Source organism: Penicillium subrubescens (genome assembly GCF_028828155.1).
Source record: "Penicillium subrubescens strain IBT 31985 chromosome Unknown utg000001l_segment0_segment0, whole genome shotgun sequence".
In the NCBI taxonomy this organism is placed as follows: domain Eukaryota; kingdom Fungi; phylum Ascomycota; class Eurotiomycetes; order Eurotiales; family Aspergillaceae; genus Penicillium; species Penicillium subrubescens.
The window spans coordinates 674,968-701,394 of record NW_026643151.1 but is presented as its reverse complement, the minus strand read 5'-3'; the positions used below and the strand labels follow the sequence as shown (position 1 = coordinate 701,394).

General features: G+C 51.2%; 11 protein-coding genes across 11 annotated transcripts; 7 read left to right on the top strand and 4 right to left on the bottom strand.

Moving 5' to 3' along the window:
• Positions 1–242: 242 nt before the first annotated feature.
• On the top strand, positions 243–1,701 carry ddiA (putative DNA damage-inducible v-SNARE binding protein Ddi1; the record flags this gene model as incomplete). Its single annotated transcript, XM_057146133.1, has 2 exons — positions 243–915; positions 998–1,701. The coding sequence occupies 2 exons, from the start codon at positions 243–245 to the stop codon at positions 1,699–1,701; spliced, it is 1,377 nt and encodes a 458-aa protein (XP_057014019.1).
• Positions 1,702–2,373: 672 nt separating this feature from the next.
• Positions 2,374–3,304, bottom strand: N7473_000192 (EXPERA domain-containing protein; the record flags this gene model as incomplete). Its single annotated transcript, XM_057146132.1, has 3 exons — positions 2,374–2,447; positions 2,651–2,803; positions 3,034–3,304. The coding sequence occupies 3 exons, from the start codon at positions 3,302–3,304 to the stop codon at positions 2,374–2,376; spliced, it is 498 nt and encodes a 165-aa protein (XP_057014018.1).
• A 4,295-nt stretch (positions 3,305–7,599) lies between these two features.
• Positions 7,600–8,800, top strand: N7473_000191 (TauD/TfdA dioxygenase family protein; the record flags this gene model as incomplete). Its single annotated transcript, XM_057146131.1, has 2 exons — positions 7,600–8,635; positions 8,688–8,800. 2 exons carry the CDS (start codon positions 7,600–7,602, stop codon positions 8,798–8,800), a joined length of 1,149 nt encoding a protein of 382 aa, XP_057014017.1.
• A 474-nt stretch (positions 8,801–9,274) lies between these two features.
• N7473_000190 (putative non-repetitive nucleoporin) lies at positions 9,275–13,674 on the bottom strand (the record flags this gene model as incomplete). Its single annotated transcript, XM_057146130.1, has 5 exons — positions 9,275–9,889; positions 9,955–10,584; positions 10,650–10,738; positions 10,810–13,302; positions 13,362–13,674. The coding sequence occupies 5 exons, from the start codon at positions 13,672–13,674 to the stop codon at positions 9,275–9,277; spliced, it is 4,140 nt and encodes a 1,379-aa protein (XP_057014016.1).
• A 397-nt stretch (positions 13,675–14,071) lies between these two features.
• On the top strand, positions 14,072–14,701 carry N7473_000189 (uncharacterized protein; the record flags this gene model as incomplete). The annotated part of the gene is made up of 2 exons (XM_057146129.1): positions 14,072–14,214; positions 14,299–14,701. 2 exons carry the CDS (start codon positions 14,072–14,074, stop codon positions 14,699–14,701), a joined length of 546 nt encoding a protein of 181 aa, XP_057014015.1.
• Positions 14,702–14,927: 226 nt separating this feature from the next.
• On the bottom strand, positions 14,928–15,811 carry N7473_000188 (Protein r.t1.c1; the record flags this gene model as incomplete). The annotated part of the gene is made up of 4 exons (XM_057146128.1): positions 14,928–15,209; positions 15,270–15,448; positions 15,542–15,656; positions 15,707–15,811. 4 exons carry the CDS (start codon positions 15,809–15,811, stop codon positions 14,928–14,930), a joined length of 681 nt encoding a protein of 226 aa, XP_057014014.1.
• Positions 15,812–15,957: 146 nt separating this feature from the next.
• On the top strand, positions 15,958–16,877 carry N7473_000187 (5-formyltetrahydrofolate cyclo-ligase; the record flags this gene model as incomplete). The annotated part of the gene is made up of 3 exons (XM_057146127.1): positions 15,958–16,129; positions 16,240–16,668; positions 16,762–16,877. 3 exons carry the CDS (start codon positions 15,958–15,960, stop codon positions 16,875–16,877), a joined length of 717 nt encoding a protein of 238 aa, XP_057014013.1.
• Positions 16,878–16,953: 76 nt separating this feature from the next.
• On the bottom strand, positions 16,954–17,382 carry N7473_000186 (small nuclear ribonucleoprotein E; the record flags this gene model as incomplete). Its single annotated transcript, XM_057146126.1, has 3 exons — positions 16,954–17,003; positions 17,085–17,175; positions 17,260–17,382. The coding sequence occupies 3 exons, from the start codon at positions 17,380–17,382 to the stop codon at positions 16,954–16,956; spliced, it is 264 nt and encodes an 87-aa protein (XP_057014012.1).
• A 314-nt stretch (positions 17,383–17,696) lies between these two features.
• On the top strand, positions 17,697–20,969 carry N7473_000185 (mRNA transport regulator MTR10; the record flags this gene model as incomplete). The annotated part of the gene is made up of 7 exons (XM_057146125.1): positions 17,697–17,822; positions 17,903–17,995; positions 18,049–18,321; positions 18,378–18,468; positions 18,531–20,237; positions 20,296–20,826; positions 20,881–20,969. The coding sequence occupies 7 exons, from the start codon at positions 17,697–17,699 to the stop codon at positions 20,967–20,969; spliced, it is 2,910 nt and encodes a 969-aa protein (XP_057014011.1).
• Positions 20,970–22,027: 1,058 nt separating this feature from the next.
• On the top strand, positions 22,028–24,695 carry N7473_000184 (putative C2H2 finger domain protein; the record flags this gene model as incomplete). The annotated part of the gene is made up of 2 exons (XM_057146124.1): positions 22,028–22,360; positions 22,444–24,695. Exons 1-2 carry the CDS (start codon positions 22,189–22,191, stop codon positions 24,693–24,695), a joined length of 2,424 nt encoding a protein of 807 aa, XP_057014010.1. The 5' UTR covers positions 22,028–22,188.
• Positions 24,696–25,393: 698 nt separating this feature from the next.
• Positions 25,394–26,036, top strand: N7473_000183 (uncharacterized protein; the record flags this gene model as incomplete). Its single annotated transcript, XM_057146123.1, has 3 exons — positions 25,394–25,571; positions 25,689–25,829; positions 25,915–26,036. The coding sequence occupies 3 exons, from the start codon at positions 25,394–25,396 to the stop codon at positions 26,034–26,036; spliced, it is 441 nt and encodes a 146-aa protein (XP_057014009.1).
• Positions 26,037–26,427: the final 391 nt, after the last annotated feature.

Here is a 26,427-nt window from a genome sequence, read left to right as displayed (position 1 = left end):
ACGACTTTCCATCTCCTTCAATTCACTTCCACTTCCTCCTCCTCTTTCTTTTTTAACCCTCGTCTTCTCTTTACTTTCTTGGGATCTGTCCGTTCCTTCGTTGTGGTTTAGTCTAGGGCTATCTTTGTTTCACGAAGCCTAACTATCTACCTTGTTCTCCCCCCTCCTCTCTCTAGCTCTTCTGTCTCCCCGCACCAGACACCATGTGAGTTTCGGAGATAAAATGCAGCCTGCACATCTAGATGATCTTCAAACTAACGCATCTACCTCCTCCATCCAGGCGTATCACCGTCAGTGTCATCCGCCCGGAGCAGGCAGACTCGGATATCATCAATCTCGAGGTTGGCGGCGATATGACGATAGAGCTGCTCAAAGCCATCGTCGAAAGCGAAACCGCTATTCCCCCCGAAGCCCAACAACTCGTCTTCAACAACCAGCTCCTCCAAATCCCCTCACAAACCCTCGACCAGGTCGGCATAGCCGAGGGCGACATGCTCGGCGTCCACGTCAACCTCCGCAGTGGTCCCCAAGGCCCCTCATCTTCCTCCCGCGCCGCCGCACCCTCCTCCGCCCCAGGCCCCAGTGCTGCGCCACGCCAAAACGTCGCCCCGCGCCCGGGCATGCCCGACCCGGAGACTATCCGACTACACATTCTGGGCGATCCACGCGTGCGCGAAGCCGTGCGCAGACAAAACCCCGAGTTGGCGGCGGCCGCGGATAATGCGCAGCAGTTCAGGAGCGTGTTACTTGCGCAGCAGCAGCGTGAAGCGCAAGCTGAGGCGGAGAAGGAGGCTCGTATTGCGATGCTAAATGCTGATCCATTTAACCCGGAGAACCAACGCGAGATTGAGGAGATTATCCGCCAGAACGCAGTCACGGAGAATCTACACAATGCTATGGAGCATCACCCTGAATGTTTGTATTTCGTGGATGTTCCAGGATCGCGCTCTGTCGCCGGTATTTCCAAACACCAGCTAAGCTAACTTATTTCCTACAGCCTTCGGTCGTGTTACCATGCTCTACATCCCCGTCGAAGTCAACGGTCACCGACTCAACGCCTTTGTCGACTCCGGCGCCCAGGTCACCATCATGTCCCCAGATTGCGCAGTCGCCTGCAACATTATGCGCCTAGTGGACCGGCGATACGGTGGTATCGCCAAGGGCGTCGGCACCGCACCCATCCTGGGTCGCGTACATTCGGCACAGATTAAGATCGGCGACATGTTCCTGCCCTGCTCGTTCACCGTTATGGAGGGAAAGCAGATTGACCTGCTACTGGGTCTAGACATGCTGCGCCGGCACCAAGCCTGTATTGATCTCAGGCGCGGCGCCCTGGTGATCCAGGACCAAGCTGTGCCGTTCCTGGGCGAGGCCGATATTCCCAAGAACTTGACAGACGAGTTTGAGGACGAGCCGACCGTGAAGGGCGCTGATGGCGCGGAAGTTGGCGCGCGCACTGGTGCAGTGACACATCAGGCTGGTAGTTCTGCTTCGGCCGGGCAATCCCAACCATCGCAGCAGCAACAGCAGCAGCAGGGCACGCCGGCGCCTAGGATCAATATTCGACCTGCGCCGGCGTCGCGGTGGCCGCAGGCCACTATTGCGAAGCTTACGGAGCTGGGCTTCACGCGCGAGGAGGCGATGCGGGCGCTGGACGCAGCGCATGGAGATCTAGACGGGGCGATTGGGTTCTTGCTCTGAGAAATGATCACGAATTCAAATTGAATGAAGTCGAGATCAGGAGCGGAGATAGCCGTCGGGTCAGCTCGTGTGATTCCCTTCCTCTTTTATTCTACATATTCAGGCGTTTAGCGGTGGTGGGCTAGGGATTGGATATTGTATTTAGCGGGACTGTATCTTGTCATATCTTCTCTTCTCTTCTTTTCGGTGCCTTGTGCATCGTGTCTCGTGCTTCTTGCCTTATTCTGGTGCTTGCTTGTTCCAGTACCCCTTTTTGTCCTGCTCTTCTCATATTCTCGCGGTGTACCCATGTCCGTAGCGCAATGTACGATTATACGGTGGCATCTGGCATGTGTCTGGCAAGAAATGACGAATTCCGTAGCACCGAGTCATTCATATCTTACATATCTGATTCCAGTCCTCGAATTTCCATGCCCATGCCCCACTCCCGAATTCGAGATATCTTTGCATTTCCTCTGCATTGCACATCGCACATTGCACATTATACATTGTATAGTATCCTGTATGTAGGATCTGCATGCATCAAGTCCCTCTTACCAACAGAGTACCCCTAACTGCAATGCAGTGCAGTGCAAAGCAGACCAGACTAGTCCGTTCTAGTCCGGTGCACTCTCGCCATAATTTCGGGATATGACGTATACCCCAGAACGAAAAACGTAGAGCTTTTCGTGCTCACTCGCGCTTAGTGGTTTTCGGCATCAACCGAGCACGCAATCGAATCACCATGTCAAAGGCCATCAGGGCACCTGCGCTCGTCAGTCTGGTTCATGATGTGTGCTATATGTGCAGAAAAGACGTCACGGGCGAGACGGAATGGGAGGGATTGTCAATTGTGAATTGCGAGTTGTCAATTGTATCCCAGCTCCCGTCAAAGTACAGCTCAAGCTTCCAGATACTCAGGCTCCCTGTCTGTCTCGTTTCTGTCCTGGGTTTTTCTGGCTGGACTCACCTAGTGCAACATATGGACCGTAGAGATATGTGATTTGTTGTTTTTCGGGTGTTGTGCGATCGGGCCAGCTCCAGACGTCGATTAGACATGTTAGGGAGGTGACGAAGGCTTGGATTCCGAAGATGAGGAGGTGGACTGGGATTAGGGGGTGGTCTGGATTGAATTGGAAGGGGGATTAGTTAGTGAGGGTGTATATCAGATAGGATAGAGTAGAATGGAAGGTGTAGGTGTAGGATGAAGGTATATAGGCTCAGATTGGAAGGTTATCAGATTGAATCAGTCAGATCGGAGAGAGAACATCTGATCTGATCTGATCTGTATCCCTTCAATCCAGTCCATCCTGAATCTATCACCCTCCCCAGCACTGTGTTGTATTGACCTACCTCTCCACAACCCCCAAACCGCCCACAAACTCGCCGGCACATGATAAAGCAACTCCATCCAAATGAATGCGCTAAACCACACCGGCGCCGGATCCTCGAAGAATTTATCCTTGTATGTCGCGACATAGTACTCCCGTAACTGCGCGGAGAGCTCGGTGCGCATCCATGATGGTTGGAGGGGGACCGTGTCGATCAGGAAGATTATGGGGATGTGCGAGGCGAAGAAAAGGAGGTAGGCGCAGTCGCGTCTGCGGGTTGTGAGGGGGACCATTGCGGAGGCTGTGGGGAGGGAGGGTTGGAGATAGTGACGCGCTGTTGAGGCTGGAGCTGGAGCTAGAGCTAGTGCTATCTAGCTAGGAGAGCTGTGATGGGTTAGTGCCGAGGTCGGAGAGGCGCTGGCAGTGGAAAGTGGTTAGAGCCGTGACGTACTGCAGATTAGAGAATTGATCGTCAAGAAAGAAGGGGGAGTGTGATTATGGGATGAGAGTCAACTGGTGAATAGATTTATCCGTGACTAGTCAACTGGCGAGAGGCAAGAGCTACAGCTACCACTACCAGAGATGTTATGGTAACTCCAGCAACTACAGCAGCTAAAAGCCTAAGCAGCTAAGCGAAACAGACCAAAACACTAACGCCTCAAAGAAAAAATAAAAAGGCACCGATCAGGTGGGGACCTTCTCGACCGGCGATCTGGGACCATGTTTGCTTTTTTCCCCTCGGATTTAAGCTTAGTGGAGATCTGGTATTTTGGTCCACTACAGAGTACCTACAAGTAGAGACTACGGAGTAGAGATTGGTATATCAGAATAGAGATATGAGATATGAGATAGAAAAGGAGGAACTAGATTCTAACGGAGTTTTTCCTTGTGATAGCCCCCCTTCTCGTCCATGTTAGACCTTGTGGGAAAAGACAGTTCATCCTGGCGAGTCCGACCGACTATTTCTCCCAGCTTCCGTTCCTTTGGAACACCTGCATGGGTCAATAATCTATGTACCGAGGACACATAATCTACGAAGTCCGAACATGGGAAAACAACGGTGACAGCCACCCAGATGGATCCTCCAAAACCGGTGAACCACGGGAGACGCAAGTCTGGCACGAGTGGACATCTTCCGGCCCGGTCCCTGAGGCCAAAAGACGTGATGTGATCCACCTGAAAAGAATCTACTTGGTAGCAAAACTCGAAATTAATGCCTCGTTTTCCGTTCTCCCCGAAACCAAGAAAAGCAGAAGCGAAAGTAGAAGCAATCGTTGACTAACAGCTTCAAGTTTGTCTACGACTCTACGGCAATCAATCTGCGCACCTGCTGGCGACAGACCAGACCATAAGCTAGTCCCCGGGTTCTCCTCCGCGTGGAGAACATGACCCTGCAACGCGAAGATGAAGGGATGCAAACCCGAGACGCAAGCTGGGGACCTTTGAAGCAACGGAAGAGCGGGTTCCTATCACGTCACGGCGCACTGGATGCTAACTGGACGGCTGATGATCGTATCATCTCTCCATCCTCGGCATCCAGGGAGGCTAGGAGCAGCAGTAGACTAGACTTAGCCTAGCTAGAACTGTACAGTAAGAGTCTTAGACTGACCAGTGTGGGCTTTACAGAGCCAAGCTAGTCCGACTCCGTTATTGATGCAGGTAGGGAAAATCACAAAACTGAAAAGTGAAAACTGGAAACTGGTAACCGGGTGTCGGGATTGCTCCATTGCTGCATCGTGTTCCAGGATTGGTGGCGTAAGAGGAGCCTAGGAGCAGGACTACCGTGGAGACCGCGTTCGTGCTTGATGCGGTGTTATAGGCTCAATCGGGAATGGGATTACATAGTGCATGTATCTACTTTGTTTCTCTTAAGGGACGCCTTGCAGAGAATATAATGAGAGAGATAGAAAATGATTTCGATTCGTAGCATCATTGATGCGGGTCCCAGTCGGGATTCGAGGCGCCGAGTTCTTAGTCTGATTCTAACTTCTCCGGAATCCATTTTTTTTTGGTTTACAGAATTTTTTTTTACCATGTGCAACGTGGTCCGATGGGGAAGTAGACGAAAGCGATGTGGTCAACGGGCGGGATTAGAGCAGACCGCATATTTGGGCGGGAGGGAACCAATGAGTTACGGGCGTGGGAGCCGATGGTGTAAATGTGGAGATGGGGGAATAATGGGATGAAAGTAGTGATTGCACTGATTGGGAGGGATGAGGGTGATTGGATCAATTGGGAGAGTGATTGGATAGGGAATTGAGGGAGATAATTGGAGGGAACAGGGGAGTGGAAAGTGCAAAGATTAGGCAGCGAACAGTGGAACAAATGAACAGGGGTTAGGAAAGTAATTATTAGAGAAGGAAGCAAAACAGAAGCAGAAGCTCCCAAAGTTCAAAGGATAATAAAAGAGAAAAAAAGTGGAGATCTGGTGAAACGGGCATCATCCCGGGCCTATGGAGCACCTTACTCGAGTAACTGGACAATAGTGTATTTCCACCCGGGGTTTTCTGTGCTTCTTCGCTTGCTCGCTGGCGGGTCTTTACGAGTAGCTCGTCGAGGACAAAGTACCGAGTCGCGGATATCGCTAAACGTGTACTTTATTAGAAATCTGATGTACACCTAACGGACTTTCTGATCTCTTCCTGTCCGAAGTAAGTAATTACCTCCATGAAAAGAATAAAGAACTACTTATCTAATTAATCCTTTGCTCCGTATAACTACCCGATTTGTCCAGAAGTACTCGGAAAGGATTATTGTGGCAGATCCTTCAAAAGATAAACACCCCCTTGACAATCCGACCAAAGTTACGGTCAATTGGATCAAGGACTATCATCTTGAAAAGGAGCTACTTGCTCTGCACAGATCACGGCAGATAATGCAATTGCCATTCCGCCTGCAGCTGCCTTATCGATGCACGGTGCACGGCAGGATCATAGGAAGACGACTCAAAGCACCAACATGAACAAGCGACTCAAGCGGAAGCAATCAGCCGGCTTTTCGAGGCCGAGGCTGCATGATCTTCTACATACAGTATGTACTTAGATTGTTAGTGTCTACACTGTAGTATCTAACTACTTCTTAGTCCAGATTAGTTCATGGTGTCATCGTCGGCAGGTACGTATCTCGGCACTAGAGAGGACAGCCACAACGGAGTACGGAGTACTAGGACAAGGACCCCTACAGGCTATTAGGGTGTACTCCGGATACTCAGTATCTTGACGGCTATTCCAGGAATCCAATTACTACCAGTAATAACCCAAGTTCATAGTATATCACTTCCCCAATAATCTCATCCAATCCAATCTCGTTTGTCCCGTGGGGAGCGGTGAAAATCCCACTTTTTTCATCACGGAACTATGACGGGGAAATGCGAACAGATGACTCCGTGATTATCGAGTATTGCTCCATACTACAGTATAATACTATCATTCCTGCTTCGAATGACTTGATACATACCTACTTCGGTAGTATAGTGAATACATAACTAAATAAGAATAATTTATATTATTTTTAAATTTTCAAATTCTAAACGGGCCACGACAACCCTTTGTCTTGTGTTCTCTCTCTCTTCCTCGCGTTTCTCCTCCAATCTAATAGCTACACCTCCCTTCTCTTCCTTCACCCCCTCCTTTCCCCATATCCCTTGTCCCCATTCTTTTTCTCCATCTCCTCCTCTAACAGGTCGGAACCCCCCGGGATCGGGGTGGCCTTGCCTCTCTCTTTCTCACTCTTGAAGTGATTGAGCTCATTTTTTCTCCCGGTTATGCTGACCGCTTCTCTTGTAGCAAGCGAACCGATTTGCACACAGACCACTTTTACCACTTTTTTTTTTTTTTTTTTTCTAAATCCCTTTCATCTTCTTTCCCAAATTCAATTTCCATTTCCCATACCCCCCTGCTAGTCTGTTAGCAGCTAGTAACGTTTAGTTTTAGTTTAGTTTTCCAGAAACCAGTAGCTCCATCGGCGCCTCTTTCAAACGTACGCCTCCCTAAACTCTTCCTGTAAGATCCATGTGTGATACGGTTCCCAAATTTCGGGTCCGTTTCTCTTTTTTTTACCCTTCCCTTATCCCACTCGGAGATGAAGGGGGACTAGAACTAGTGTTTGAAGCTATCATGCAGGTCGGGGAGGGGCCACGATGCACTTTTGCTTTTTTGATTTTAATTTTAATTTACCTTTGGCTTTATCCAAGGCTACTTATGATATTATCATAATACAGATAATACCCTTCCATTATCCACTATATCATGCGCGAACCCACTTTTTCACTGGTTTAGTCTGGTGCGGGACCGGGTAGAATGCTGGGTCGGTTGTATATCGGCGTGGATATACACTAGATAGACTTGTCCGGACTAGTAGTGATCAAGGTAGGTGGGTATATCTTATAAAAAGGTAGACGAACGGGTTTCTGGTTGATCTGATAATATTTTCTTTTTCTCATCTGTGGAACTCGGCGGGTCTATCCATTGTCCTCTATATCTACTTCACCATTTGCTTCACCACTTGCGATACACAATATCCTATATCCTGTATCCTATCTGACTCGCCATCTCTTCCATTCCTTTTCACTGCTATCCTCCCTCCTACAATGCCCTCCTCAGCCCCCCTCATCCGCTCCAAGGCCAATGGCCATGGCCACGGCCACAACGATCACAACGGCCATAAACCCAAAATCCCCATCAGCTACGACATCAACATCCCCTACGTCGACGTCGACAAACTCTCCCACATCAACACCCCATACCCCCAATACCTCCCCACCTGGGATCCCATCTGGTTCGACCCCCTTCCACCCTTCGACTACCTCGATCCCGCCCTGCGCGTCAAAGACCCCGCCATGCGCAACCTGCTCACCCCCGGCGTATCCGTCAACCACATCCAACCCACCATCGGCTCCGTCGTGCATGGTGTCCAGTTAAACCGTCTCTCCGACGCCGCAAAGGACGAACTCGCCCTGCTCATTTCCCAGCGCAAAGTCCTCGCCTTCCCGGACCAGGATCTCATTGATGACGGGCCTGATGCTCAGGAGTCGTTTATGCGGTATTTTGGTAAACCCAATTACCAGCCCGTTTCGGGAACCGTGCGCAATCACCCGGCTTTTCATGTGATTCATCGCGATGGAAATCGCGAGGAAATTGCCAGATTCTTGGATCAGAGGACGACTACTACTCTCTGGCATCAGGATGTTAGTTATGAAATCCAGCCGCCTGGTTATGTCATGTTGGGTCTTTTGCAGGGTCCTGAGGTTGGGGGTGATACCATTTTTGCCGCGACGGATATGGCGTATAAACGGTTGAGTCCGACGTTGCGCTCGTTCTTGGATACGCTGAAATGTGTGCATTCGTCGGCGAAAATGATCGCGCATACTCGGTTGACGGGTGGTTTGGTGCGCAAGGACCCTGTTGATACCGTGCATCCGTTGATTCGTGTGCATCCTGTGACGGGGGAGAAGTGTCTGTTCTTGAATGCCGAGTTCATTACCAAGATTCAGGGTATGAAGGAGCCGGAGGTCAAGTGGATGTTGGACTTTTTGATGAATCACATTGTTACGGGACATGATTTCCAGGCGAGAGTTCGTTGGCAGCCACGAACTATCGTTATGTTTGATAATCGGTCGACGACTCGTGAGTTTTCCCGTTACCACTGATTATTAGGCATTGTTACTGATGATTATAGACTCTGCGGTCGTCGATTATCTGGATGAAGAATACGGCGCCAAGGCACGGCATATCTTCCGGCTAATCGCCCTGGGCGAGAAGCCTATCCCAGTATACGATGAATTCGAGTAAAAAGAACCACCACCTTCACCATCATCACCATGTTCTGTTTATGCAAGCGATTCGGGTTATTTTCTTTGATTCTGATAGACGGGTTTTGTTTTTGGGAGTTCGGTTGATTAGACTACGTGGTTTTATCTCTGGGGATATTTCTACTTGCCTTGGTTTCTGGTTTCGGGGTTGAAAACTACGACCATCTAATTGCAATCTCATGATGAAAATTCCTCAATGACGAACCTGATACTCTGTGCTGTCGAGAGACAGAAGTGCTCATGTAGATTCCTTCTTATACTGCATACAGAACATGCCATTTCATTACCATTTCCCCAAGATACACAACGCCCTCAGGATTGCAGTAGAGTTACAAAAGCAGAGACGAAAGGGTCCGAATAGACAAAGGAGAGGCCGACGATGAGCATGAACAAAATTGTCGGTCCTTGACAAGCAAGAAAAAAAATGCCGTTTACCATGACCTCCAAAACTAAATCAACGTAGCAAATCCTCAATCCGTTGCCGCAATTCCTGGCAACGCTCCGTAATCTCCGGCGTCGTCGCGGTCCCGGCCTGCATCATCATCAACAAAATCTCCGAAACCCGCTCAGCTTGAGTGTCTCCGCCAAACACCATGCCACCCAGCCGGGCACTCTCCCGGAACCATCCCTCTAGAAGATAGAGCAGATCCTTGGCAATGTATTTCCGGTTAGACCCGTGGAAAGGCGCCTCGTCGGTATAGAACATCGCCTCCAAAACGGTGAAGAGTGCGTCATGGGCTACTCCCAGATCCAGGAACAGATCAACAACCCAGTAGGTCGCGCCGACGTGGCGTTGGAACTCTAGCGAATACCGTTCGAGCATGGGGAGGAGCTCACGGACGGGGAAGACCGTTTCCGACATCCGTAGTCGGCTGCCAAGGCTGCGCACCTTTTCGACCACGGCCTCGAAGGGCTGCGGTGTGCCGCGATCCAATGTCCGCTGGTGCACTTCCTGGATCAGCTTCTGCCAGGTGGACTTGATGTCAGCCGCATTCCGGTAATCGCCGACGAAGAATATCTGCAGGCAGATGTCATTGTAGCTCGCCGGGTCCGCGTAGTGGTTGTAGAGCTAGAAGTAGACAAGTCAGATTGAGGATCATGCAGGTAGAGAGATGAAAGATAGATGGAACATACGGTGCTGATATCCAAAACTGGGCCATCCACCTCGCGAAGAACCTCGGATTTGCGTTCAGGAGCGATGCGCTCGTCATCCTTCAAACGCTGCAGAAGGTCATCCTGAATGTTGGCCACGTCGATGAGGTTGGAAATTTCCTGTAGCAGGCGCTGGCGTTCCTGACGGCCGACATCGCGGGTTAATGTGGAGCAGTTAGCACGAGCACGGCCCAGGTACTCGATGCGCCGGCTGAGCGGTAGCGCAAACGAGCTTTGAGCCAATTGGAATTGGACCTCGGCAGCCTCGAAGAACCGCTGGGATTGGGCATAGTATTGCCACAAGAGATCGGCATGAGCGATATCGTCATTAGACTTGCGCTGCAGATAGCTGACGACAAATGCCGATTGGGTCTGAAGGAGTCGCTCGCTCCAGCCTTGCTCCAAGTACCAATCGTACAGGCTAGTCAAGAATACCTCATCGGACGAGTCGGTAATGACACCGTACGCCTCGTTCTGTCGCTTGGCAATCACAGTCAATTGACCATCAATGACATGGGGGTCAGAAGCAGCCTGGGTGTCCACAGCGACGATGACTTTTGATACAAGATCGTAGCATTGCTTGCGGTAGACGAAGTATTGCTTGCGAGGATCCTGGGCAAATATGAGCTGGTGCTGATGGCTTGGCTGGGGAAGTCATTATGGGAGGAAAAGTTTACCTGTTCTGGGCGGTTGTCCATGATCCATGAAAGGGCCATGTTCGCCTTGTCGGAGCGTTGAGCGACGTGGAGAGCGAGTGAGATGGCGCCTATCTAGTGTTAGCACGGGATTCTAAACCCACGGGGGAAAATCGTAGAAAGGAGTTGGCGTTGAACATACCTGCAAAGAATTGATTGGAGATATAGTTATCCACAGCGGAAACCAAGTAATCCATGGGAAGATTCTCAGCCACCTGCTGGAAAAGAAGCAGACTCTCATTCAACAAGTTACGACCCAACTCTGAGTTAGCACCGGCTTCTGTGGCACGCTTGAGCTGCTCTTGCGCCTTGAAGATGACCACATCCTCGGCACTGCAGAAGCTGCCACATCGGCGACGCAGAGCATCCGCCACGGTCTCAACGTTGGATCCTTTGGCGATATTGCGGTTGACAATTCCCTTGACCAACTCCTTGGCAATGTCGTGACCCTTGCTTGTGCTGAAGAGTTCCTCAAAAGTCAACTTCAAGAATCGCTCCTTCGATTCTGCGGGCAGGGTAGCCACAATCTCGTCTACTCGCTCATCGAAGAGCACCAGCACGAATGAGATACCTTCGATTGTGTGCGATACGAGTTGAACAAGAGAATGCAGAGCGCGGTGCTCGGCTTGCAGTGCCGTCTCTTGCTGCTTGTTCGAAACCCGGGCCAGCTCCTCCGGTCCAGTCAAGCCCTCGATAAAGCTCTTGTTGACCTTGAAGAATTCTTGAAGAGAAGATAGGTCATGTTGAATGGTGCGCAGCTTGGCGGCGCTCACCGAAGCAGACACGGAAGCCGCGCCGTTCGGCCCCTTGCCCACCTTGGTAATGCTCATCTTCCAGATCGACCGCAGCAAGCGGGAAATGTACAAGGCAATGCCATCATGACGGGGAGAAAGGTGGATCGTATCGATGGCTGGGGTTATGTTGTCTTGTACGGTATTCTCGTCAGGCACTGGCCGGCCACCTTGCTCGATAAAGACTCTGCGAGCGAATTCCAGAACGTCGGGGTCATTGATCGGCGTGAGTCGCTGATCGGGGGAAACCTCTACACCCTGACCACATGCCACAGCGAGGGCAGTCGCCACAGTCTCATTACGGCCATATGCTTTGATAAAGTTGACCACTTCCTGCTCGAGGCCAACCTCACCCTCGGCAGTACCACGGCTGCGCGCCAGCGCAGCAAAGACATCGACCAGACGTCTCCGACGAATGACATGAATGCCACTGTTGGTTAGAATTGCGATTTCCGCCGCTCCCTGGTCAAACTGAACGGCCAGCTCGTTGCCGTATCCACCTCCCGAGATTCCAAGGGGTCCACTGGAACACAAACCAATATCCTCCGCTCGTCCACCCAAATTCAGCCAAACGGCCGACTCGGCAGTCTTGGCAATGTTCACACTTTCCGGCTGGTAGTTGAGACGACCAGGATCAGGCGATGAGATGAACAATGTATCCATTCTCTGGGCGGTGTCCTTGCAGGTAAAGCAGAAGAAAAATCCCGGTGGGAACCGTGTCGCCATCCGCGTAGGAGAAAGAGACTGGATTGGGAATTTGGTGACGGCCGCGTTGAGTCGAGACACGCCGTACTCGGTTGGGGCTGAAACAGCGGCAAATGCTGCATTGTTATCGACGGGAGGTGTCTTGACATGCTGGGCCTGCATGCTCGTGGGTGCATTGTTGCCGTTGGACGCGGGAGCCCAGCTATAAGCGTTGGTGGCACTGAGGTAGATCCGATAACCCGTGGCGGTGGTAGCCACCAGGTGATATCGTGAGGCCTCTGCGGCGGGGACGGGACTGATAGAGACAATCTTCACTTTGGGGTTCAAAGTTTCGTTAGATGCGATGATATGTCCAATATTGGAGTAGATATCCAATGCTGCCTTGGTTATTGCAAGAGAGATGGCACCGTCTTCCTTCATGTGGAAAACTCGGATGGTCGAAGTGGATGATAGAGTGTAGAGAAGTCTCCGGCTATCATCAATCACCATCTGCTCCACATATTCAGAAGCCTTCTGAGACAAGGCGGCAAGGTTAGAAAAGCTCAGAGACGGCGCAAAGGCGGACAGTCGGGAGCTGGTGTGGTTGATCTTGCGGCATCGATTCTGGAACCATCCTTCCTCTTGTTGGTATGTCAGTTCATAAACATCGTTGTCGGACAATCCACCAAAGAAAATGCGGCCGGTAGCGTCGGACGAAGCAAACACATTAATATCGAGACCGCGAATAGACACCGACATTCCAGTCTGGTAAAGAGTGACCTGCTTAGATCCATTGGATGTCGATTCCACACCCATGCCGAGCAGAATCACCTCCGCGGTCGTAGCCACCACAAGCAAGTGAGTGATGGCGGGCAAGAACACTCCCGCGCGCGGCTTCAACAACTTGACCGCATTGATGCTGTTTGGCTGATCCTCGAAGCCAACTAATTGCGGACTCGGGTGCGTGAAATCCCACAGGTACAGCGCATTATCGATGGCCACCCACGCGTGGTTCAACTCGGCGAAGAGACCCATGCTCGTCGAAACTTGGGCGCGATTGTACTGATCGAAGATCTGGTCGGGGATATTGTACATTTTGACTTTTTGGAAGGGAGCCCATGATTGGGAGACGGAAACGTCATATTCCGAAGAGAAGCCCTCTATTATCCGCGCGTCAGATTAGCATTGGATCATCCGCTCACGAGGAGACAAAACTCACGAGACAGATAGCTGTCAAGGTCGGGATACCGCGATTCCTTCAAAAGGGTCTCATTGATGGTGCGCGCGCCACGCTCCTCGGTGCTCAAGGTCTGAATTTGGGTTTGCGATGACGCTGGGGGCATTCTGGGCATGGGCGGAGATTGGGACGCGATGCCCTGTGGCTGTGGCTGTTGCGGCTGTTGCTGTGATCGCTGTTGAGGCGATTGAAAAGATCCATGACGAGCGACAGCAGGTGTCTGCATGTAGGCCCCGGGAAGCGGTCTCTGAGGCGTCGGAGGCGCGAAGTTGGTGGGCAGAGTCGGGTACGACATGGCGACGGATTCGTGGGTGCACAGCTGGGGAAGAGATGGGAGGAGAGAGGGCACGACTCCCCGGCCGAGCAGAAAAAAAAGCACAAGAAGCTGCAAGACCAGTCAATGGAATGAACAGGCGCTGATCAAAGGAACGTTGACGTGGAGGGAAGGAGGGCGATGGCAATAAAATAGCAGAGGGAGAGAGGTTGGGGTTGATTCTCAAGTTTCTTTTGCGAAAAGCGAGTCAACAATTGGAAGGTGCACGGACCACTTTTGATGATCTTCCGCCTTTTGCAGGCTGAGAGCTTCTTCTGCTTGCCTCGTCTTCGTCTTTGCTGCCTCCGATTAGCTTGCCATTGACAGAAAACAAGCCTGCCTTTGTTAAGTTTCAGGCAGCTATTCTTTCACCTTTGCAATGTTTCAGTCTATGCGTGTTTCCGTCCGAGTCCCTCTGCGCTCGGTGCGCTGGAACTCCACGGCCGGTCCGACTCTGCCGCCGTTGATGGCCACACTGCGCAATGATCTGAAGACGGCAATGAGGGCAAAGGATACTCCTCGGTAAGGCAAGAATTCAAGTGGGCTCAGTTGTCACTCCCATCTAGGCAACAGCGCTTCAGGTTCGCCTTTTACTTACCATGACAGCCTTAATGTTCTTCGTGCCTTGATCTCCGAGACCAACAACGCGGCCAAAACTGCCTCTCCCATTCAAACCGATATCCAGCTTCTCTCTCTAATTCGGAAACGAGCATCCGCCTCCAAAGAGGCTGCCCAACAATTCGCCGAAGCCGACCGACCAGACTTGAAGGAAAAAGAAGATGCTCAGATTGCGATCTTGGAGGAGTATGCCGGCCACGTCAAGACCCTGACAGTGGAGGAAGTTGAGGCTGTAATCACCAAGGAAATCGCTGCTATCAAGGAAGCCGGTAAGAAGCTGGAGGTCGGACAGGTCCTGAAGGCTCTGTTCGCCCCCGGTGGTGCCCTCGATGGTAAGCCCGCAGACCGGAAAGAGGTTGCTGGGCTGGTCAAGAAGGCTGTCTCTGCTTGAAGGAGCAGAGAGCAGTGAGTATTGGAGTAAAACTAAAATGCTCCACATGTACAATAGCTTTGTTAGAATGTTTTGGATATCCCTATTCTTTTGACTCGACATTCGAGAGGTATAAAAAGAGAGACGGAGACAGAAAGAAAGAAACTTCATTGTTTAACGAATAATACAAGAAAGCCCCAACGCCAAAGACCAACACCAGAGACCATTAAAGGGAAACGGCAATCTCCTACGAGCAGAAAAACGCGACTCCTCCCAGAGATGTCATCAATACGCCAAACCACCACCATCGGTCCGGATTGATGAGCTCTTCTTTGATAACCAGATGAAACGCGGAACCCGACATGTCCCGCTTCTTGCGAGAACCTCTGGGCATGGGGTTCAACGTCGAGGTAGGGAGCATTTTGGGTGGTCGGTAGGTGAGATACATGGGCTGCATAATCTTGCCATCTGCTTGGGTCAAATCGAGGCGTTGAATGCCGTGGTATTTATCGACCTGAACAGAGTATCCCTGACCCGGGTATCAGTATGGAGATGTATGGATCAAGTTGGGAGATGTGTATCTGCATACCCTGAAATACTCGGTGTTGTTGTATCGTGTATAGCTGCTAATGCCCTTTCTGCATGGTTCTGAGAGCAACTGACGCCCGTCCACTGCAATCGGAGTCAAGATCAGGGATCCATTGGCCAGCAAGACATATGAGCCATGCTGCCACTGCATCATTCCGGATGGACACGAAGGGTCAGCGGCTGGAGGAAATAGAAGAAGGCTGGTTAGTTTGGAGCTCGAGTTTCTTGGTGGATGTCCACGAGTGTAGATGGGCTGCTAGTGCGGCAACTTACGATTGGCTAGGGCGCGGTATAAGGCCTCTTCATAGTATCCATCGGCGGAGAAAGAGTATGATATGCCCGTCAGATTAGGCTCGAGGAGTTGGTCTTTGAGAGGATCGTAGAAGCCCTGTAACCTTGATTAGCTTGTCTCTTGTATAATCCAATCATCACACGTACCGGTCCAGTGAGCACATTGCGCGACTTGGTCGTCCATGTCCCGACCAGCTCATCCACGCTGGCCGCCGCCACCGTCGTAGCCAGCAGTGTCCAAATCCACAACATAATTTAGGTCGATGAAGTCAATGACAAGATCAAGAGGTTAAACCCCCTTCAATCATTGAATATATCGAGAATCAAAAGCAGGAGTGAACAGGTCATCCCAATTCAATCCCTACATTCAAGTGGGGAACTAAACAAGGACCTCAGAAATGCCGGTCCACTCTTATCGCCTATCGCCCTGGAATGATCCTACTCCTTCCCTCCTCGACTTTCCCGCGGGGTTGCTGGCAATGATGGCTCTTCAAACTGCAAAGCGCGACCTGCGCAAGCGGATGCGCGAGACTTTGTCGGCACTTTCGAATACTTCAATTGTACAGCAATGTTGGTCTACTCTCTCCTGGTCGAGCGCATCACAATCAATGTCGTCTTGAGTCATTCCGAACCTGCTCTCTGTCATCCTCCAAGCTAACATAGCGCCTTCACTTATACAGCCGGCGTCGCTACGAGTAAATTCCTCTCACTATCCGAGTATCAGAACGCAAAGAGCATTGCCGTATATCTGTCCATGCCCAGTGGGGAGCTTTCCACCCGCAGTATCGTTCAGGATGCATTCCAGCGTGGCAAAGACGTCTACATCCCATACATCCACACCGTGGACAAGGTCTCCGTCATGGACATGCTAGCTCTCGAATCCCTCACCGAATTTGAGTCTTTGCAACCCGATAAATGGGGTATCCCTTCCCTACAGGCTACGCAAATCCCCGGTCGGCGAGACTGCTTCTCCGGAACAGGTCTTGATCTCATTGTCATGCCGGGCATGTCATTCGACTCGGACTTTCGACGACTTGGACATGGAAAAGGATATTATGATCATTTCCTCAAGCGATATTCTCAATGGAGCAGCAAGATGCCATTCCTTGGTAAGTTTTGGAAGAACACGAAATGAATTTCCCAGATTTTGTCCCATTGTCCCAAAAAGAAGAAGAAAAAAAGCTAAAACTCCGTTACTCTAGTGGCCCTGTCTCTCCAGGAGCAGCTGCTCGCCGAGGATATCCCCGTCATGGAACATGACTGGCTGATCGATGCCATCGTGGTGGGTGATGGCCGGTACCTGGACCGCAGGTCGTAGGTAGAACAATCGACGGAAAGGTATAAAGGAAACAAGATCGATGCGAGGTGTCGTGGCGTGAGATTGTATTCGAGCTTCAAACGGCCTGGATGAGGGAGACGTTGTCGCCCTTGAGCAGGATTTGGCCTGTGAAAGCGCACCAGATTAGTGATCATTTCGATATATTACATTTCCACACCGTAAATCATAACGCAGGATATTCCATACCCAAAGGCCTCCGCTTCTCCTCCTCGGTCTTGGTAGCTAGGCGCACTTCCACCGCGTCGTCGACAACAAGGTTCATGAACTCATCGAAGCCCTAGAGAGAGTCGCACAAGTCAGTCAGGCTCATAGCAAGTGAAGAAAACGAAGAGTTCATAGGTAATGACTGCAACAAGCTTACCCTGATCTTGCCCTCAATGCGGAAAGCAAGCTGCTCGTACAACCAGATCGAGACGGTACTGCGCTTCTGCAGCAGGCTGAAAATAAAGTGAATCGGCGCCAACAAAGTCTTGCGGCCAGCCATGATGATGAATGAGGAATTGAGGAGATGCGAAGGGTGTGACAAGGAGAGCGCGACTGCGGGTTTGCGGCGAAGGAAGGGAAACTTGGAGACCGAAAGCTCTGCGTCCCGTGATTTGTGTACGGTAATACCAATACCCAGAGTCACGGGCCAACATCCCACCTTCCACTCCCACCTCCGCCCATCTTTTGCGATTCCACCACTAGATCTACCACGCTTTTCCCCGGGTCCTTTGCTGTTTTCGTTTTCTTCCTTGAATGCGCGTATAGATTGCTGAGTCTGCAATCCATCTGTTCATTCGCTCACCCTCCTCCAAAATGGCCAGCAAGGATGGTGGGCAGGCATTCGCCCCGGTCCTGGCGGCCGTCGCGACCATGCAAGGGAATGTGCCTAGGTCGGAAAAGGCCCAGGCCCATGAATTCCTTGAGAAGTTCCAGAAATCGGTATGTTAAGGTCGAATCATCGTGGAGGTTTTCTTGTTTCGGTTCAGCTATACTGACGTGTTTTCTTTGTCCGAAATTAGGTCGAGGCCTGGACAACTACGCACGCTTTATTACAATCTTCCGATGTGCCGGTGGAAGCTAAATTGTTCGCGGCGACTACATTGAAGGGGAAGGTGCGAATTTCACTTGTTGGAGAGGAAAGGAAATGACTCGCTGATAATTACAGATCATCTTCGATTTGGATCAATTGCCTCCCGATTCCATAGTGGCGCTACGCGATTCCGTCCTCAATCTTCTCGTTGCATTTGCATCGGGCCCGCGACCCATACAGACTCAGCTATGCGTGTGTTTGGCAAGTTTGGCGATTCAGATGCTGGCCTGGAAGGATGTTTTGGCCACGGTGGGGTCGGTTTTGGGTAGCAGTGCGGGGGACTGTGTGCTCGAGTTTTTGAAGATCTTGCCTGAGGAGGTGACAGAAGGTCGCAAGATCAATCTCGGCGTACGTACCGCACATTTGGCTTTGAGAGTTCTTACAAGGACTGACAATGTTTACAGGAAGACGAGTTGATTGAACGGACAAAGGAGCTTCTGGAAGACAATGCCGAACAGGTGATGCAGCTGCTGATTCAATATTCTCAATCATCGCGTATGTATATTTGTGCACACTTGATTTCAACACGGATTGCCACTGACAGACACTGTTTATAGCTACCGCCGCCACCAACCCGCGTCTCCTCGATTGCATTACCTCATGGCTTCGCGAAATCCCGGCCGCTCAAGTCATCGATTCACCTTTGATGGACGTCATTCTCAAAGCATTGGACAATGATGTCTCATTCGACGCCGGTGTTGACTGCATGTGTACACTCTACCGGGATACTAAGGATGTCCACGAGTCCCTGCCCATCATTCAAGCCCTCTACCCCCGCCTGATGGCCCTTCGACCTAAGATTGCCGAAACCGCCGAAGCCGAAGATTTGGAAGCGTTCAAGGGTATCACACGAATGTTCGCCGAGGCTGGTGAGGCATGGGTTGTGCTCATCGCGCGCATGCCCGGTGAATTCCGAGGTCTGGTCGAGGCGATCCTCGAGTGCTGTGCGCGGGACTGGGAACGCGAGGCCGTATCGATTACCTTCATTTTCTGGTACGAGCTGAAGCAGTCGATTACCATTGAGCGATACAATGAGGCCCGTCTCAACTATCAAGACATCTGGTCGCAGTTGATGGACATTATGGTGAAACATCTCGAGTTCCCTACCCCCGAAGAAGGCGAGACTGATCTGTTCGGCGGTGATCGCGAACAAGAAGAAAAGTTCCGCCAGTTCCGTCACGCGATGGGTGATGTTCTCAAAGATTGTTGCTCTGTGATTGGCGTGACCGACTGCCTCGGTAAGATCTATCACTTGATTCAGCAGTGGGTGGGCAAATACGCCTCGCAGGCCAGCAACGAGCATGTCCCCCATTGGCAAGAGCTGGAGGCACCACTCTTCGGCCTTCGCGCCATGGGTCGCATTGTTGATCCTGTTGAGAACACCGTCCTGGGCCAGTTGATTCCTTTGATCGTGCAAATTCCAGAGCAAGAGAAGATCCGATTCCAAGCTATCATGGCTCTCGCCCGGTACACGGAGTGGACATCAATGCACCCGGAGACCCTCGAAGCCCAGCTCAACTATGTGATCTCTGGCTTCCAGCATCCATCTGCGGAGGTTGTGCAGGCGGCTGCTCTGGCGTTCAAGTTCCTGGGAACTGATTGCCAAAAGCTGTTGGGCGGTCACATTGGCCAGCTGCATTCCTTCTTTGAGTCTGTGCTGGACAAGTTGAAGCCTACCAGCCAGGAAGAAGTGACCGAGGGTGTTGCGGCCGTGGTGTCTGTTCAGCCTTTGGAGAAGATCTACGACTCGATGAAGATGTTCTGTGATCCGATTATGCAACGGATCATGACTCTTGCCAACAATGCTCAAACTGAGGAAGGTCAACGAGCAGTTGCTGATCATCTCGGGTTGATCTCTATCTTTGTTCAGGTGGTGACTCCCATCGTTGCTCCCGGTGAGGAAAACCCCGCCGTGAAGTATTGCGGTGAGATCCTGCCTATCATGACCACGATTGTTATGAACTTTACGTCTTCTACCCCTATTCTTGAGCGTGTTTGCCGTTGCTGGCGAGCCATGATCATCTCGTACCGCACTGCTATGATTCCTTTGCTGCCTACGTTGGCCGAAAGCATTGCCAACGGTTTCCAGGCCTCTCGCGAGGGTGGTTTCTTGTGGGCCACTGATGCGGTTGTTCGCGAGTTCTCCCATGGCGCAGAATACGTCGATGAGGCGACCAGTAATGCCGTCTTCCATTTCTATGAGCAACAAGCCACTGCTTTCCTCCGAATTATGAATGATCTGCCACCAGAGAACCTTCCCGATGGTAGGCGCTGCCCCCGACTTCTTCGTTTTGACAAATCTAACTTCCATCTGATATATAGTCATCGAAGATTTCTTCCGTCTATCCTGCGATGCCGTCCGATACTACCCCAAAAAGTGCATTTCCTCGGAATTGGCCATTCCCATCTTCTCCGCCGCTCTCAGTGCCCTCACCCTCCAACAGGTCGATCCTCTCATCGCCACTCTTCACTACTACCGTGACCTGTTCAGCTTCGCCTTTGAAAAGCCCTTGGTCTCCGAGTTTACCAGCCCCGATGAGGAACCCTATGTCAACCCGCCCGAGGTTCGCGAGGCTGTCAAGAACTTGATCGCTTCGCAGGGTCAGGTCCTGTCCCAACGTGTGCTGGCCGGCATGATATTTACTTTCCCTGGTGACTGCTTCCCGGATGCTTCAGCAATCATGATGACCATGTTCGAACTGCTTCCACATGAGACGGGTGCTTGGCTTCAGAACACACTGCAGATGTTGCCAGCTGGTGCAATGAAGCCCGCCGAGGCCGAGCGGCTGTTGAAGAACATTGCCGAGAAGGTGCAGTCTGGTGAAATCCGGAAGATTCGCGTTTTGCTGCAGGGTAAGTCAAGCATTTCGAACCGCTGTTTACTACTCCTCGTTCTAACATTTCCAGACTTCACCAACTCATACCGTCGCCGTAATGTCGCCCCTCGTGATGGACTGGGCCGCTTGGAGGCCACCCGATTCCGATTCAGCGGGTGAAAAGAAACATAACCCCCAAAAATATACCCTCTTCTTTTCCCCGTGTACAATTTTTTCTCCCCTTTCTCTGAATCCTTTAGGTCGTGGTTCAAACGGAAAGATTTCCCCCGCAAGCATTTGCAAACCAGGTGTTGGTCCATTTCTCACTCCACGCGCCATCTAGTATGATGACTTGAATGACCGATTGTCTTGTGGTGATTCATGATCCCGCCGATTTATGTGGCTGCCCTGGATGAGGTCAGTTAGGGTATATCGGGTTATCTTCGACTGGGTCCCCTTCCAGGTTATGCATGTCACCCCATTCCCGCACCATGATGGATAGGTAGAGAATCTTAGGTAGACCGGTATTGTCCACCTTGATGTTTGTGACTGCGTTTGCATTGTAGGAAGGCATGGCTGGTGTGTTTTAGAATGCGAGATCTTTTGAGTGATTTAAAGTGTCAGGGCATAGGCATAGGCTGAATAAATGGAATAGATAGGTCTTGCTTTTGAACCTGAGGGTGGGATCTCTAGAAGGAGTATCTCCTCACCACCAATGGTATTCATTATTACGTATTCAATTGATACAACTGTATATTCTGTTTGGGCTATGACTTGGCAGAGATGAGGTTGGAATATATATGGGGCAACTTCAGCCGACACCCACCCCCGCACCACGGCTCTCGCCCTGAAACACTCCAAGGGATATACCCTCAGGTTGATTATGGGGATAGTTATATATTTACTAATGGCACCTTGAAAGACTATCCATTTGACTTGGCTGTATTGATTTATTTACACCTTCATCGCGAGCGGCAGAGATCATACCTCAGGCTTGCTGAGCAATTATGCACTTAGAAAGAGGAGTCATAGGCAATAGAATAATCTATTCACGAGGTCACTAGACCCAAATTCCAACATAAAATAGCCTATACACAAGGATATCCCATTCCCCAGGCAATATTCACCGAGCTCCGCCAACTTTAAGACTGACCCCACTGCATGCCACAGCATCTCCGCACTTCCGGGGAGACCCAAGCCCTTTTGACTTTTGACGACCTTTTGACTTTGGCGCTTCTCCCTCACAATCCCTTCTGCTTCCTTTGACCCTCTTTCCACCTCTCTCCTCACAGTCGAGTTCTCTCCTGGTATATTGCTTCTCCTCCACGTGGCTCACGGCTATCGGCATCTCCACCTGCAGCGATCATCGCAGCCGCGCCCCTCGTGCTCATGGCACCCGATGGTGCTCCCCGCGATTAAACCAGACATCATGACCGAGGCCGACGAACAACCCTCCAAGCGTCGGCGACGCAGTCGGCGCGCTCCCTCCGATCGCAAGTTCGAATGTACACATGAAGGCTGTGGGAAGAGTTATTCGCGCGCCGAACACTTGTACCGGCATCAGTTGAACCGTATGCGATCGATCTTTGCGGGCTTAGCCCGGACAACTTGCGCAGCAAGGCTAACCTTTCCCCTCGCACTCGCTTTCTTGCAGATACCCCGAAACAAATCTTTCGCTGTGATTTCCCCAATTGTTACCGCTCCTTCGTGCGCCAGGACCTCTGTATTCGTCATCGCGAACGCCATACTACCCGCGGATCCCAACTGCAGAAGCGCGATAGCTTCGCCCACGACAGCCTCGATGAATCCCCGCATAAATCGCTTATCCCGGTGTCGTCACCGTCGTCGCCTTCGATGACAGCGGCGGATTACCCTTTCATGACGGATCCTCCTGCGCCGAGCTCTAAATCCCCGTCAAATACGACGAACAATTTCTCCCTGCCTACCACTACACCTACTACCATCGACACGGCTGGAGTTCCTGTTTCCGGCTACACTGATTTTGGTGTCATCAGTCAACCGGACCCCATGCTGGAATTCGATTCCATGTCCAATGCCTATCCGATCTTTGGCGGCGAGACGTATAACCGGTCACCCTTTGCGATGGCGGATGATTTTGCGGCGTGGTTGTTCAGTGAGCCGCTTGCTCCGCTGGGGTACGGTATGATGCCTTTTGTGCAGAATCAGTTCTACACGAACGAGCCTTCGTACAATAATTTTTGTACTGTGATCCCCCAGCATCCCATGAGCGTGACTAGTATTCTAGATTCGACCTCGTTGCCGGCTATTATCTCGGAGGAGAAACGGCAGGAGTTGCTACATCTCATGGCGACTCGATTCAATGAGGCTGCGTACTCGGCAGAAGGCAAACGAAAGGATGCGCTGATGGATGGCGATTTGGATAATGATCGACATGTGTTGAGTCTACGCATGATGCAGACTTATATCGGGTCTTACTGGTATCATTTCCACACGCAGTTGCCGATTCTGCATCAGCCTACTTTTGCGGCGGACCGCACACCGAATTTGTTGCTGCTCGCGGTGATGGCTATTGGAGCTGCGACGCTGGATAAAGCGCATGGACAAGCCGCGACGGAGACTGCGGCAGAACTGGCCAGCTTTATTGCATGGCATCTGCGCTGGGAGATTTTCATGGATGCCGATTTCAGACCACCCGCGCGGTTATGGGTGTTCCAAGCTCTGCTCCTGCTGGAAGTCTTTGAGAAATTGTTTTCTACGAGGGCATTGCATGAGCGGGCTCATATCCACCATGACACGACGCTCACGCTTATGCGTCGTGGGAGCTCGCTCATCGGTCGGTCCTCCTTTGACACACCCGAATCCAAGGAGGAGGATGAGTCGTGGACACACTGGATCAAGGCTGAAGCCACAAGGCGTGTTGCATTTGCAGCGTTCGTACTCGACTCAACCCACGCGACTATGTTTGGACACTCGGCGAAGATGGTCGCGCATGAACTACGATTACCATTACCCTGCGACGAAGCATTATGGGCCGCGACAAGTGCCGCAGAAGTTGCCCGTGTCCAATCCAGTCTGCAGTCACATGGTGTCCGACCGATCATGTTCCTGGACGGACTCAAGCGCACGCTAAACGGCCAACCAGTCCGAACAAATACCTTTGGTCGGATCATCCTGATGGCGGGACTACTCAGTGTGAGCTGGCATTTGAACCAGCGAGATCTACAAGTCAGCTCTCTGGGTGTGGGCCAGACGCTCGGCGGCCGTGATAAATGGCGGACAGCCCTGCTACGCTCGTATGATAACTGGCGACGCGACTTTGACGAAGCCCTTGGTCGGGCCACAACCACCGAGTCGGAGTGCCGCGACGTCCTGCACGGTCTCGCACATATGGCCTCGCATGTCGATGTCGCGGATCTCCAGATCTTTGCAGGCGCGGGCCGATTAATGGGCCGATCGATTACAGCACGCGATTATAGTACCGCGCGGGAAAAGACCGGTCGCTGGGCGACCAAGGCCTCTGCGCGAGACGCCACCTTTTACGCTCTGAAATTCTTGAAAACGTGTTTCTCAGATCCAGCCGTGGAGTCTGGGGATTATATTGCTCGAGATGATTACCTGCTTAATCGACCGTGGGTGATGTACTTTGCCGCGCTGGTGGTGTGGTGTTATGGGTTCGCGTTGGATGGACCCTTGCGACCGCCGCCGGCGTTGGCGACGCATGCTGATCGACGGAGAGATATGCAGGCGTTTTTGGCAAGGGTCGGTGGCGTACGGGAACCGAATGATTTGGAGGGGATGAAGGGAAGGAATGGGTGTTTGGGGATGTTGATGATTTTGAGAGATTCGTTTGCGAATCCTAGATGGGAGTTGTTGGGGGAGGCGGCGCGGCTGCTGGACAGTTGCATTGCGAAGTTGCAGTCGTAGAGGAGGGAGAGGGAGAGAGATGTGTGTTAATTGGGGATGAAGTGTTTATAGTAGTATGGGGGATGTAATTGTGATATGATTTTGTGAGATACTGTAGTTGGGTGGGTGGTTTTCTATTTCAATGTATGTGATCCATGATGATGAATAGAGATCCGTCTAGTAAGATTATAGCTATGTCTATAAATTATAGATCATTTTATCATTGATCTCACTATGTTAATCTTAATCCCTGTAGATACTATTCCCCCCACTATGATGTTGTTGATGTGGTTGCCCGACCAACGGGGTCGATCTCCCTCTCTTCTCCCTCCAACTCTCTTTCCACCCCCCCATTCCTCCCACTTCTCCAAAGATCAACCATCCACAACAACCACCCCCTTCCAACAATTCACCTCACATACAAACCCCGTTCGTCAATCAAATTATTCTCCGAAAAAAAGAATTCCACCATGGTAAGCTCACCACCCCCATCTTACATCTCCAAGCAGGGCCCAACGTGTTCCAAGTCTTCCCGCAGTCGTCGCCCCTGTTGACGAATTACCAACTTCGGTGCTTATTCGCTTGGGACTCCCGCCCCCATCCCTGGATTGGAACCTCCCCCGTCATCGTCATTCTCCTACTCTTCTATCCTCCCATCTACACACATTCATTACTCGTTTCTCAACACTTGCGATACCCTCGCTCTCTTTCCTCCCATCATGGCTAATAAACACGATCATCAGGCTTCTACCAACTACAAGGAAGCGTTCTCGCTGTTTGATCGCCGCGGTACCGGCCGTGTTGCCGGTGATTTGCTGGGTGACTTGCTACGCGCTTGTGGCCAGAATCCCACGCTGGCGGAGATTAGTGATCTGGAGAAGACTGTTGGGGGTGATTGTATGTATTGCGACACGTTTCGTTCCCCGGCTTGTCAGTGACAGCGACAGCGTCAACTGCAAGTTTGGGTTTGCGATTGTGGTCATGACAGCGGCTAACACTCCGGTTTCTTGTTAGTCGACTTCGATTCCTTCCTGAAGGTCCTCAACCGTCCTGGTGGTTTCCGGGATCCCGGTGAGCCTGAGGAGTATTGTCGCGGTTTCCAGGTGTTTGATAAGGATATGACGGGATTCATTGGTGTGGGACAGTTGCGCTACAGTATGTTTGGACACGCAGGCACCCTGCATGGTTGCTGCGACGGGGAGATCATGGAACACTTGCTAATACCTTTCTCCTCCGCTAGTCCTCACCAACCTCGGCGAGAAAATGTCCGATGACGAAGTGGATGAGCTCCTCAAGGCTGTCGACACCAGCTCCGGCGAGATCAACTACACCGACCTCGTCCGCACCATCCTGGCCAACTGATACCCCCTCCACCCTTCAAATCCTCCTATCTTTCTGCCTCGGTGGCTTTCGTTGTGATTGATGAATTTACGTTATGGACATGGTTACTTTTCTTTTCTTTTTGCGAGGAACGCAATTTTTGATCGGGATACAATTGGCTCGGCTTCTTCACTTCTGCTTCTACTTTCGGCGTGAGGAGCTTCCTGTATTGACACTTGTATTTGATCAATGAGCAATTATCAACTATCAACCTTTGGAAATGTATTGTTGTGTTGGTCTGGGTATATTCCTGCCCGATCGTTCATTCATATGATTCTCTCGTAGAGACAATCGTATACTTGCCCTTGTAGACAAAACTCTGCTCTCAATTTGTTTTATACCAGACCGTTCAATCAATTCAACCTGTATAGTA